Here is a 12,220-nt window from a genome sequence, read left to right as displayed (position 1 = left end):
GTAGGTCAACAAATTTTTTAAATTGGCCCGCGTCTTTGGATTTAATTAGCCTTTGAGGATAAGGGATAGATGGTTTGTAAGGTGGCGGAGGTACATAAGGTTCTTTCTTTTCTACGGTTTCCTTATTACACTCTTCCTTTTCCTTAGGTTTACTTTCTTCCTCAGTTGACTTTTTAGAGTTTTGGTTTTCAATTCTTGGGTCAGATGGTCCTTCTACCTCTGTTCCACTTCTTAATATAATTGCATGAGCGTGGCTTTTCGAGTTAGGTTGGGGCTGTCCAGGAAATGTACCAGTTGGGGCAGCAGTAGGCGCTTGTTGTTGAGCTACTTATGAGATTTGTGTTTCCAGCATTTTGTTATGGGTAGCCAGGGCATCTACTTTACTTGCTAGTTGTTTAATCTGTTCGCTAGTGTGTACATTCTGGTTTAAGAACTCTTTATTGGTTTGCTGTTGAGAAGCTATGAAGTTCTCCATCATGATTTCCAAGTTGGATTTCCTAGGAACGTTATTGTTAGGTGTAGATGGGGTCGGCTTTTGATATCCAGGAGGTATAGCTGGGGCTTGACTGGGAGCTTGACCTAGTGCGTATAAAGCATTATTACTCTTATATGAAAAATTAGGATGGTCCTTCCAGTTTGAGTTATAGGTATGCGAGTAGGGATTTCCTTGAGCATAGTTCACTTGCTCTGCTTGGATTCCTGTTAGGAGTTGACAATCTTTAGGAGTGTGACCTTGGATTCCACAGACTTCGCAATTTTGAGTTACGGCAACCACGGTGGCTGGAGGTGATACATTTAAACTTTCAATTTTCTGGGCAAGAGCATCCACTTTTGCATTAACATGATCAAGGCTACTTATCTCGTACTTGCCCCCTTTTGTTTGAGGTTTTTCTACCATTGTTCGGTCGCTTCCCCACTGATAATGATTTTGGGCCATGCTCTCGATAAGTTGATAAGCATCGGTGTAAGGTTTATCCATAAGCGCACCACCTGCGGCGGCGTCTATTGTTAACCTTGTGTTGTATAAGAGACCATTATAGAAGGTATGAATTACTAACCAGTCCTCTAAACCATGGTGTGGATAAAGTCTCATCATGTCTTTGTATCTTTCCCATGCTTCGAAAAGAGACTCGTTATCTTTCTGTTTAAATCCATTTATCTGAGCTCTTAACATAGTTGTTTTGCTTGGAGGAAAATATCGGGCAAGAAAGACTTTCTTCAACTCATTCCATGTGGTGACTGAGTTGGAAGGAAGAGACTGAAGCCATCTTCTAGCTTTATCTCTTAGCGAGAAAGGAAAAAGACGAAGTCGAATTGCCTCTGAAGTGACACCATTAGCTTTAACAGTATCAGCGTATTGGACGAATACGGATAAATGAAGGTTTGGATCCTCGGTAGGATTTCCAGAAAATTGGTTCTGTTGCACTGCCTGCAACAGCGAAGGTTTAAGTTCGAAGTTGTTTGCTTCGATTGCGAGTGGAGCAATACTCGAATGCGGCTCATCTTGCGATGGAGCGGCGTAATCTCGAAGAGCACGAGCTGGTTCTGCCATCTCGGGTATCGGCAAAGGAAGGAGATTTTTGAGATCAGGAATTTCGATTGGAGGAAGATTGTTTGCAGCACGATACTCCCGAATTCGTCGTAAGACTCGGAGATATCGTTCAACATCTGATTCGTAAGTAGTAAGGTTCGCCTTGTGAGCGAGTGTGTGGCATACAAATCAACGAAAGACAAGGGAAAAATAAAAATTACCTTAGTCTCTACAGCGTAACAGAAGAGTTACGATATCGACTAAATAAAAGTCCCCGGCAACGGCGCCAAAAACTTGATCGCGACTTTATGAGTCGATTGGGGTATTGACTGCAAGTGCACAGTCTAATCGCGTAGTTTTAAAAGATATCGATCCCACAGGGACTTAATGAATTGATATACCGTTTTTCTAAGGTTACTTCGTAAAGCTAAGGCGAATGATACTTTGATGATTAGGGGGAAAAGTAAAACTAAAATAGGATCTAGATTAAATATCAAATAACGCGGATATCGGTATGTAGTTCGTCGTAATTAGGGAATCAAGTCTTCGTTGGTTTCTTAGTTTTAAAATAAGTCTTTTCAGTAGACACTATTGATTAAAAGTCCTTTCTCAAACTCTCGCTCTGTTGAATCAGACTATGACTCTATATTAACGTACGCTCTCACTATTTAGTTAAATCTAAAATCACTTTTTGAAAACAATAGAATCTATAGAAACTCTTTTTAAGAAAATACTAACCATTTAAACGCCCTCGTCTCAAACTCTCGCTCTGTTGACTTAGATTATATGATTAACTTAAATGCTTAACTCTCGTCCTCACATTTAACCTTTAAAAATACTTTTTGAAAATGATTAGAATTTAATTAACTCTAAAAATTACTTTCGCCCTGATTTAAAGTTAGTGTCCAATTTATATTGTCCAGTTAAAAGCTCAAACCGTCGTTCTATTGATTTTAACTTCTTTATGTTTTTTACTCTCGTACAAAAACTTTGGTGTTAACTCTGTAAATTGAGACCATAAAAAGAGTGACTATATTTTTAAATAAATTTAAACCAACTTAGTTTTGATTCCTTTATTCCGCTTACTTTACATATCGATATCTAAGTTTATTTAGCCGGACATGCTAAACAAGCCTAAACAATAATTATGCTTAAATACAGCCATATCAGATAAACAGTATAGATAAACAGCAGTACAGAGCATATATAAGTTAAAACGATAAATTAATGAACCTGTAAAATTAATAGAAATCTTGGTTATTCCCTAGCTTCGATGCTCGAACACTCCACCACAAACCGGTTGGATTTGTTCTTCACAATCTTCTATCAGACAGTAAAATAAAAACGAAGAAGTAAAATACTATGACCTAACGTAAGGTTAGATCCAGTCAAAGTTACATAGTAGTTTCCGGTGTAGAAACTATTGTGAGAAAATTAATCGAATGCCTAAAAAATTAAGCTAACAAAGAAAAGAAAATAAAATGCTAGGGAAATAAAAATGCTGGGAAAATATATTGCTGTAAAAACTTGCACGGCGGAAAAAAAAAAGAGAAGAGAGAGAGTCAGGGTTCCATAATTGGGTCTATTTATATTCATCCATAAAGTAACTGTTTCTTCCAAAGTCTCTTCAGTAGGTTTTCTAGCGTGTCAACGAGTCAGAGGAAGAATAGGAGAGAACGTGCTTCTGTTACGCGTCAAAGCCAAAAAAATAGGAGTGGGGGTGTGACGTCCGTCACACCATGTGTTACGCTCGTAACACTAAATTTAAAAGATAAGGGTTAGAGAAATGGAACCAGAGACTTATCTAGGTTCGGTCGAACGTTGGCCTAGTCCTGTCCCCGATAGATCTTCTTGATATTTCACTATAATATTGTAAAATCTCTCAATTAGTTTCTATCAAAGGATTGTGGACATAACATATAAAATCACAATATTATAGTGAAATATCAAGAAGATCTATCGGGGACAGGACTAGGCCAACGTTCGACCGAACCTAGATACGTTCGACCGAACCTAGATAAGTCTCTGATTCCATTTCTCTAACCCTTATCTTTTAAATTTATGTTATTTACTTTACTATTTTATTTTTCGTACTTTTCTTTCATATCTTAAAAATAATAGTATAATTTGCCTTTTAAGTAATAAAACCTCTAAATTAATCGCGAATTTTGAACACCACAATTTACACCTCCTCCCTTCTTGTGTTTGCAGTCACTTGTCTAACAAGTCGCATCAGATTCTAAATTTTGTTAAAAACCAATCGTCCCAGGAGAAAAATAACTTCAAGCTATTCACTAAACAAACTCCCTTACTTTAATGGAGAATGATATATTTTATGGAAAAATAAAATGAAGTTGTCCATAGATGGGATGAATCATGGTATTTTGAAGGGTGTGAAGGAAGGTCTATTTTTTTTACACAAGAAGTTAATGGTGTTGTAGTAAAATAATCTCAAAATGATTGGACCAAAGATGATAAGAAAAATGTGCAGTGCGATTTGAAGGCAAAAATTGTCAGTCTTGATGAATTTTTTCGAGTTTCTCATTGTGATACTGCAAAAGAAATGTGGGAAATCCTCCAAAACACCCAAGAAGGAACTATTGAGATAAATAGGGAAAGGTTTGGCACATTAAGTCACGAGTATGAACTTTTCAGAATGAAATCTGAAGAGAACATAAAATCATATGCAAATAGGGCTTACCATATCTGAGTCATAAGAGAACTCTGGAAAATCATTTTTAAATGAGGAATTAGCCGTGAAAATTCTTAGATGCTTAAACTGTAGTTGGCCACCTAAAGTCACTACAATTTGTGAATCTAAGAAATGAGAAACAACCAAAGAGGAACAAAAAAAGATGAGAAAAAAATATTAAATTCATCCCTACATGCCACCTATGTGGAAATAAAAAGTACATCATACCAAATTGTCCTTTAGCAAAAAAGGCAAATTAAAATCAGAAGAAATATGAGAAACCTTGGGAAAAAAGGGCAAGAAAACTTACATTGCTTGGGAGGATAATGATACGGAATCTTCAGATGATGAAGAAGAAGTCAACATCTGTCTCATGGCAAATTATGAAGATGATGAGATAACCTCTTAATTTATTATCATGATCTGTTTTGCATCTGTAAGAAACGAACTAACAAAAGCAAGTAAAGCATACAAATTATCTCTATATTCAAGGATATCATCTCTTCTCTTGAATTTAAAAAAAAATCTGGAGAAAAAAATAAAAATTCTTAGAGAAAGACAAAATGGTCCGGTTCAAAACTCTTCCACTCTTAATGAAAAAGATGGATATATTAAGTGCAATGAATGTGATACTTAAAAAAATGAAATTTACGATCTTTAAAAGACACTTATCAAATTCACCAAAGGAAGAGACAATTTGAATATTTTGTTGGGAAATCAAAGAGTTTTTTACAATAAAGTCAATCTTGGCTATAAACCCAACAACAATAGTAGAAACTTTAGTAACATTTATAATGCAAAACCCACATCTTATTGCAAAATCTTAAAATGCAACTACTATAATAAAGAAGATCATATTGTCATGTTTTATTTTATTAAGAAAAATCATGAGAGCAAAGAAGGACATCCACGTTTATACTTTTATAAGAAACATTTTGAGTGTAAAACGAAAAATGCATCTGACTCTTCAAATGTTTGTGTCTCATGTGATAGAAAATTTTATGAAACTAACAATAGAGGACTCAAGATGATATGGGTATCTAAAGTTAAGACTTGATTTTTTAATGTAGGAATATTTTACAGCCTCCAACACTAAATGGTACATTGACAAAGGTTATTCAAAGCATATGACCACTAATAAAACCCTATTTTCCTCCTTCTTTTCTAAGAAGTGAGGTTTTTTTTCTTAGGGTGAAAACAATAAGGGAACAATTTTAGAGTTTAGAAATGTTGGTAAGTTTGTTAGCCAAATGACTAGTAATGATGACCATATTGTTAAAGGAGATGGTTATTGACTTGAGCATTTTTTTCATTTTGCAAAATATCATAAAGTCATCGGCAAAACAAAAAAAAAACCTGACTATTAATGGTTGTCTTATCAACTGATATGCATGTAAATTTACCATGATCCACCAACATGGATAATTATCCACTAAATACCTTTTCAGCAATACAAAAAAGCAAGGGAGACAAAGGATTTCCTTGCCTCACTTCTCTAGAGCAAAAAAAAATCATGTAGTTTTATCATTTATCATGATCGATGGTTTAGCTGAGTGTAGAATGGTAAGAATCCAATCACAATTTTTTTGATTAAAATCAAATTGAATAAAAACTTTAATAAGTTAGTGTCGATTCAAAGTATCAAAGGCTTTTATTAAGTCTAACTTATTACATCCAAAGAATTTCTTGTCCAACTTATTAATGGCTTTCGAAGTAATCTCAATACACTCATAAATATGTTTGCCCCTAATGAAGTCTCGTTGGTGTTCTGAAATAATGTTAGGAGTTAAGACGTCCAACATGTTCGCAATGATCTTAGTGATGACTTTGAATTGAAAGTTTACAAGTGCAAGAAGTTTATATTGCTCTATTGAATATGTTTTATGTTATTTAGGTATCAAAGTCACATTGATTGAATTGAGATTAGAAAGAGTCCAACCTTGTTCAAAATAGACTTGAAAAAAACATCTCCAAGAGTCATCAAGACCTAGAGCAGAATTATCATCCATATTGTGCATTGCATTCTTAATTTTCTCCAATTGAGACATTTTAGTGACATATTCATTATTCACATGAATTATAAGTTGTGGGATAATTCTTTTCACAATATCATTATAACTGCAATTGTTTTATGAGCTAAACAAATATTTGTAAAAATTATTAACATGATTATCTAATTCAATATCGTGGTCCTTAAATCACTTATTCCTTAACTTGTTCCTCTAAAACTAGTGATGCATATGCAATGTGCTTCATTAATTAACTTCATCAGTAGCTTAGTAACTTGAAGATGAATATTGTTAAATATCACTTTATACCATTTCTTAAAAAGTGAGAACAAGCTTCAATCTCAACTAGATCATTCAATAATTTAGCATATAGATTAGAAACTCTTGAGATAAAATAGAACACTTATAGAATGATTTCAGGTGAAACTAAAAATCCACTCTAAATTCACCAAACTATGCAACCGACATAAGAGCATCCTGTAAAAATCTAATGATGAGACAATATTGGACATCTTACACCTAGTAACAAAATTGTTACATCACACCATCATAAAATTACACAAGCAACTAGATTATCTTCCTTTGGTTACAAATAATATAAGAGGTACACCTTTACGATTACAACTGTATCTTGCTTAACTCAATTGTGAGCAGTTGAAGACTTCAGCTTCCTGGCAAATAAAAGAATTTGAAAATTGTGAATGCAACTAGCATCCTATCAAGAACAAGTTTGTAATTTGTATGATTTAACACAATTCTTGAGGCAGCTTTTCATGACTTTTGTCCTCGTCTATATCATCGCATTTTGACCAAACTAGCTTCCTGCATGAACTGCTGCTCATCAACAATAAACATAAATTTCAATAATTCTAATTGAAAATCTTGATACTTGACAAAAAGTTAAATTTTAAATGGTTGAAGAAACTATTGCAAATACTACAACATGGCCACTGATGATTATATCCTAAATACATAGAAACTAATTAAAATGAAATAGTAATTACTATAGCAATAACTTATAAGGATAGATTAGAGGATAAAACAAGAGGTTTTCAGGTTTCACTTTTCCATTTGGTTGTTATATGTGCTAATACCATTATATATAGATACAATATAACAGCAACAATCAAGTCTTAGTCTTATCTCACCGAATGAAGTCAGCTACATGGATCAAATGACGCAATTGTAAATGCTGTTATTATATTCAGTCAGTTTATTGACAGCTTTTGTCGATATAGCAAAGGACAAAACCACATTATAGAATAATGTTCTGCTTACCTATCGTGTAGTTGCAGTACACATGGAGCTAGAAGCACACAAATAGAGTGGCATTACTTCTGTTCAGGCCACTTAATTGAATCTGTGGATATCTTCATCTTTGATTCACTGGTTTTGTTTGAGGAGTCATGCCATATCATCTCCATCTGATACATAGAAGAACAATTGGTCAATGGGTATGAATTATGGAATGACACAATATTGTAGAGCTTTGAGTAGGACTACATGATTTATTGTTAAAAAATAAGAGCTTTGTCCCCCCATCTTATAGTAATTTTTTATGTTTCTAGGTTATTCTCGAGGTCATAGAAAGTACTATGAATAGTGTTCTACCTTTAAGGAAACATAGTTTCATGTGAATTTGAAGCAGTTACTGACAACTAAATTCCACTCAATAAACCAAACACATAAACACACCACGAGAATTACAATGAACAGAAATGCTGAAGAAAAATGAAAATGTACCTCTCCAATCATCACTTTGTCGCCTTCCTTTACACCAAGTTTCACAAGAGACTTAAACACACCACAAGCCTCAAGAACATTTTGGAATCTTTTCTCTGAATCAACATACCTGTAAAAAAGATTCACTGGTTTCCATGAGACTGTCCATGAATGGAGGTTGCAATTTTAAGCATAATTTTAGTCCTAATACACTTTTTTACAGACACGTATCAAGTATCCAAGAAGAGGATAGGGCTTCTAGCCTTCATATTTTTTTCACGCTGTTCTAGAACGGTTGTATATTTTTGAAGTATAGAAAGAATATTTGTTGATGTTTTGAAGTAAAGTATGTTTAACATGTAATAAAAATAACAAAATGGTGTGAAAAAAACATGCTAAGGACATGTATTCAGATTCTTGCTGTAAAAAAAGGACATGTAGTCTTACTGTAAAGGACATGTATTCTTAATCACAATTTTACTATTTAACCTACCGCCAATTTGTCATCTGGACAAAACGTTGCAATCCAGATCCAACTACACTCCAAACATTTGAACTGCTATCATGAAAAATCTCAAACTCACTAATGGATGCACTCCGTTGTTTCTGTACTGCGTGAGCTATATGAGTCATGTCTACCGTATCTTCTCCATCTGAAACAGGTCATATTGTCCAAATGCAAAAAACGTAATTAGATAAAAGAAGTGTTTTGGTAATGAAACAACAATATATAGAATACACATAAAACAAAGTATAACCTTCATATTCCTCCTTGTCTTCTTTATTTTTACGCAAAAGTTCATAAGCAGCACATATAACTTCATGAGTACCTTCCCTTTTGACAGCGCTCATACAAAAAGGTGTGATCCCCTGAGATTTCAACTTATCCTTGAAGGATTCCCAGTTTTCATATGCTTCTGGAAGATCCATTTTGTTATAAACAACTATAAAAGGCTTCTCAGCAAGTTCAGGATTAAATAGCTTCAGCTCTAGACGAACTGCGTCAAACTCAAGATCTGGCTGTGGTGATGAACCATCAACGACATGTATCTGAAATACAATGTAAAGACTTATTTTAAATGGAAAATCTCAGGGTGAGGAAATGAAAGAGCGGACAGAAATATCAAATTCTCATACTTTGAAAGTTTGAAATAGCAAGCTTACTAATATCAGAGGTAGAAACAGAAAAAGTAAAATAAAACCATACTCATAATCTAAAGAAAAAAGGAGACATGCATTGTCACTGTAAACTAGCTTTACACTGACAACGTCCAATAAAAACTGAGTATTTGCTATATTTATATAAACTGTCATTATCTAGGTTTACATACCCAATATAATGAGTTTTTATTAGACGATGGTGTAAAACAATGTTACACTTGTTAGTGTATAACCATTAAACCCTAATCTAGATAGGTGGACACTATGTCAATGTTTTTATTAGAACAATGAATTTCTCATTGCGCCCCTCAATTGTTACCGGAAGCATGCTTCCGGAAGTGTCTTTATCTGAAAATACACTACCTGGGAGCACTCTTCCGGTAGTGTATTTTTAGCATATAGAGGGGCAGATTGAGAAATCATCTTTTCGGAATTATCTTTTTGCATATGACATTCAACATAAAGAGATTCAGAGTGGGCTGGGTTCACATCTACTAATTGATTGATTTGGAGTCTGGTATGACAGTCACAGAAAGAAAAAAAGTAAAAATAAGGGTAAGATATTGGATGGTAACAGACTCAAAATGTTCAAATAAGTAAACAAATTTTACTCAATCTATTTTAAACACAACTGACACTAGTCTGTTAGATCAAAAGGTTGCAGTGGCCTAAGTTATATATTTTAAGTGTCTAAGAAATTAAGAAGGGCAATGAAGTTCATAATGTTTTTTTTAGGAAAAAGGAAAGCAAAGAACATACTCATAATTAAACCCTGTTTTTGTTTTCTTCCCCACTAGGACTAGTGAGAATTGAGATTCTAGAAGATGTAAGATATATATATGTAGCCTAAATGCCTAACTACATAAGATAGAATAAATATCTTGATTGCATGTTGATCAAAAGTACCTACCAGTGCAGAGCACCTTTCAGTGTGTCGCAGAAATTCATGACCTAAACCGAAACCTCGGTGTGCTCCTTCAAGAAGACCCGGAAGGTCTGCCACTACCATATTTGAATCATAGTCAAAGGAAACAACACCCAGATTGGGAAGCAGCGTTGTAAATGGATAATTTCCCACCTCTGGCTTTGCAGCACTAACAACACTCAAAAGTGTACTTTTCCCTGCATTTGGAGCACCAACTATTCCAACATCTGCAACCAGCTTGAGTTCTAACTCCAACCACCTGATCAAAAAAAACCAGCATTCTTAGACTCTTGAAATTTGAAACTCAACACAGACTCAGGAAAACAAAAGAAACACATTATATTTTCTTTCACGACCCCAACAATCTCAAACAAGTATAAACAAGTTTCTCTTCCAAACAAAAACAAGTACAGTTTTAGTCATGACCACGTCTCCTCCATCCATGATGTCATTTAACTCTCAAATATTATCTTAGATGAACAAAACTGGAAAAGAGAAATCCAACCATATGCTAACTTGTAACGCCACTCACAGTGAATCACCAACTCACCCAATCAAAAATACTGATACGGGATCCTCACTATCTTTATGGCACGAAAGTCATCGTCACTATCTCTCTAGCTTTCCTATATTACTCTCTATCTTACTCTCTCATCTTAACTCTCCTTTGTCTCTCACATTTCTAACTTTCTCATAAAATACAATAAACCCCAGTAACCAAAATTGTATATGATGCCAATTCACATTTCAGCAGATTGAACCATCGCGTTCGGATATTAAAATTTGCTTCAAAATATCACACATTATATCCTATGTTGAATAAGTAATCATTATTATCATTGACAACAAAGCACAAATGAAAACTCACTCACATACATTTCATGACCTTCTTCCCCATTCTCAGCAATCTTGGGAGCTTTATTATTCCCAGACTTAAAAGCAGCATTCCCTCTACCACCTCTACCACCTGGCAACAACAATGCTTTCTGTCCATGATACACCATCTCCAATAGCACCACATCACTCCCAGCCTCTCTAACCACCGTCCCAGGAGGCACCTTCACCACCACATCTTCCCCCTTAGCACCAATCATCTTCTTTCCTTTCCCATGTAACCCCCTCGGTGCCCGAAAATGAATCCCATTCCGAAACGGTAACAACGAACTCATCGCTTTATCAGCTTCCAGATACACATTGCCACCTGTCCCTCCGTCCCCTCCCGACGGCCCTCCAAGCGGGACGTATTTCTCCCTCCGGAATGCCATCGATCCGTTCCCTCCGTCTCCGGACCTTACATATATCTTTGCCCGGTCAAAACATCTCATAACCGCCGGTAACCCTTTCTCCTTCCCCCCACCCTCCGATTCCTCACTCCATAATTCTTCATTTTCGTTAACCTCCTCGTTCTCATCATCTTCATACTCACTGATTTCTTCTTCGTCGTCGTCTTCAGATTCAGAGTCATGAATTCCTTCGAAATTACCATCGATTTCTTCTTCTTCATCATCTTCATCTTTGTGGAGAAATTGGTGAATTGGTGTTGATTCCGAGAGTTTGATTTCGGAGGAGGAAGGAGAGAAGGATGATGAATAGTCTTCTTTGAGAGGGAGACGGGTGTAGGTGGTGGGTTCGGCGGCCGAGAGGAGTAGCGGTTGTGGCGGAGAATTATGCTTGATGGTTTGGTTTTTGTTGAGTTTAGGGTTTGGAGGAGGTTTGGTTCTAGTGCGGGTGGGTAAACGATAACGACGGTTGCGTGTGTTGGAACATGTTATAGCAATGGGAGAGAACCATGGTGAGATTGAAGTCGCCATTTTCGAAAAGTGGAACAACACGTAGTAGTACAAGATGAACTACATTTCGCAAATCAGAGAAAACAAAAAACGGAAATGTAAAACTTCATTTGGATAAGGCCACGTGTGTACGAAAGACAATTACTTTCTTATTCAAATATGTCTCATTATTTTACCTTTATATTTCTACTAAACAAATAGATTATGATGATTAAACTACTAAACAAAACAAAAGTATAGTAACAATTTGTGCATACGCATGGACTCTTCTTAAATTATTAAATTAAAATAAATAATTTATTGGTTTAATTAAAAAAGAAAAATAATTACATTTAAATAACATACCCGGTCCATTAAAACTAATTATTATTATATTTAAAAATAAAATAA

General features: G+C 35.1%; 1 protein-coding gene and 1 pseudogene across 4 annotated transcripts; one reads left to right on the top strand and one right to left on the bottom strand.

Annotated features, from left to right (window-relative positions):
* The first annotated feature begins 1,067 nt into the window (after positions 1-1,067).
* LOC127115990 (uncharacterized) lies at positions 1,068-1,167 on the top strand (annotated as a pseudogene).
* Positions 1,168-6,646: 5,479 nt separating this feature from the next.
* On the bottom strand, positions 6,647-11,950 carry LOC127079399 (GTP-binding protein OBGC, chloroplastic). Of its 4 annotated transcripts, none has more exons than XM_051019792.1 (7): positions 10,917-11,950; positions 10,026-10,299; positions 8,713-9,004; positions 8,448-8,607; positions 7,976-8,084; positions 7,511-7,656; positions 6,647-7,063 (listed from the first exon to the last, which is right to left on the bottom strand). In XM_051019792.1, exons 1-6 carry the CDS (start codon positions 11,849-11,851, stop codon positions 7,564-7,566), a joined length of 1,863 nt encoding a protein of 620 aa, XP_050875749.1. In that variant the 5' UTR covers positions 11,852-11,950; the 3' UTR covers positions 6,647-7,063; positions 7,511-7,563. The 4 variants fall into 4 exon arrangements, with proteins under 4 accessions (XP_050875749.1, XP_050875740.1, XP_050875744.1 ...); XM_051019783.1 differs by having other exon boundaries at positions 6,647-7,066; positions 10,917-11,949; XM_051019787.1 differs by having other exon boundaries at positions 6,647-7,054; positions 10,917-11,949.
* Positions 11,951-12,220: the final 270 nt, after the last annotated feature.

The sequence above is a fragment of the Lathyrus oleraceus genome, chromosome 1 (genome assembly GCF_024323335.1).
Source record: "Lathyrus oleraceus cultivar Zhongwan6 chromosome 1, CAAS_Psat_ZW6_1.0, whole genome shotgun sequence".
NCBI lineage: Eukaryota > Viridiplantae > Streptophyta > Magnoliopsida > Fabales > Fabaceae > Lathyrus > Lathyrus oleraceus.
Note: the sequence above shows the minus strand (reverse complement) of the source record. Positions and strands in the feature narration are given on the sequence as shown.

Coding starts and splice junctions, on each gene's coding strand:
- LOC127079399 (XM_051019792.1), bottom strand. CDS start 11,851: ATGGCGACTTCAATCTCACCATGGTTCTCTCCCATTGCTATAACATGT. Junction 10,300..10,916: donor GGGGAAGAAGGTCATGAAAT/GTATGTGAGTGA, acceptor TTTTTTGATCAG/GTGGTTGGAGTTAGAACTCA. Junction 8,085..8,447: donor GTCCAGATGACAAATTGGCG/GTAGGTTAAATA, acceptor TCTTTTTTACAG/GTATGTTGATTCAGAGAAAA.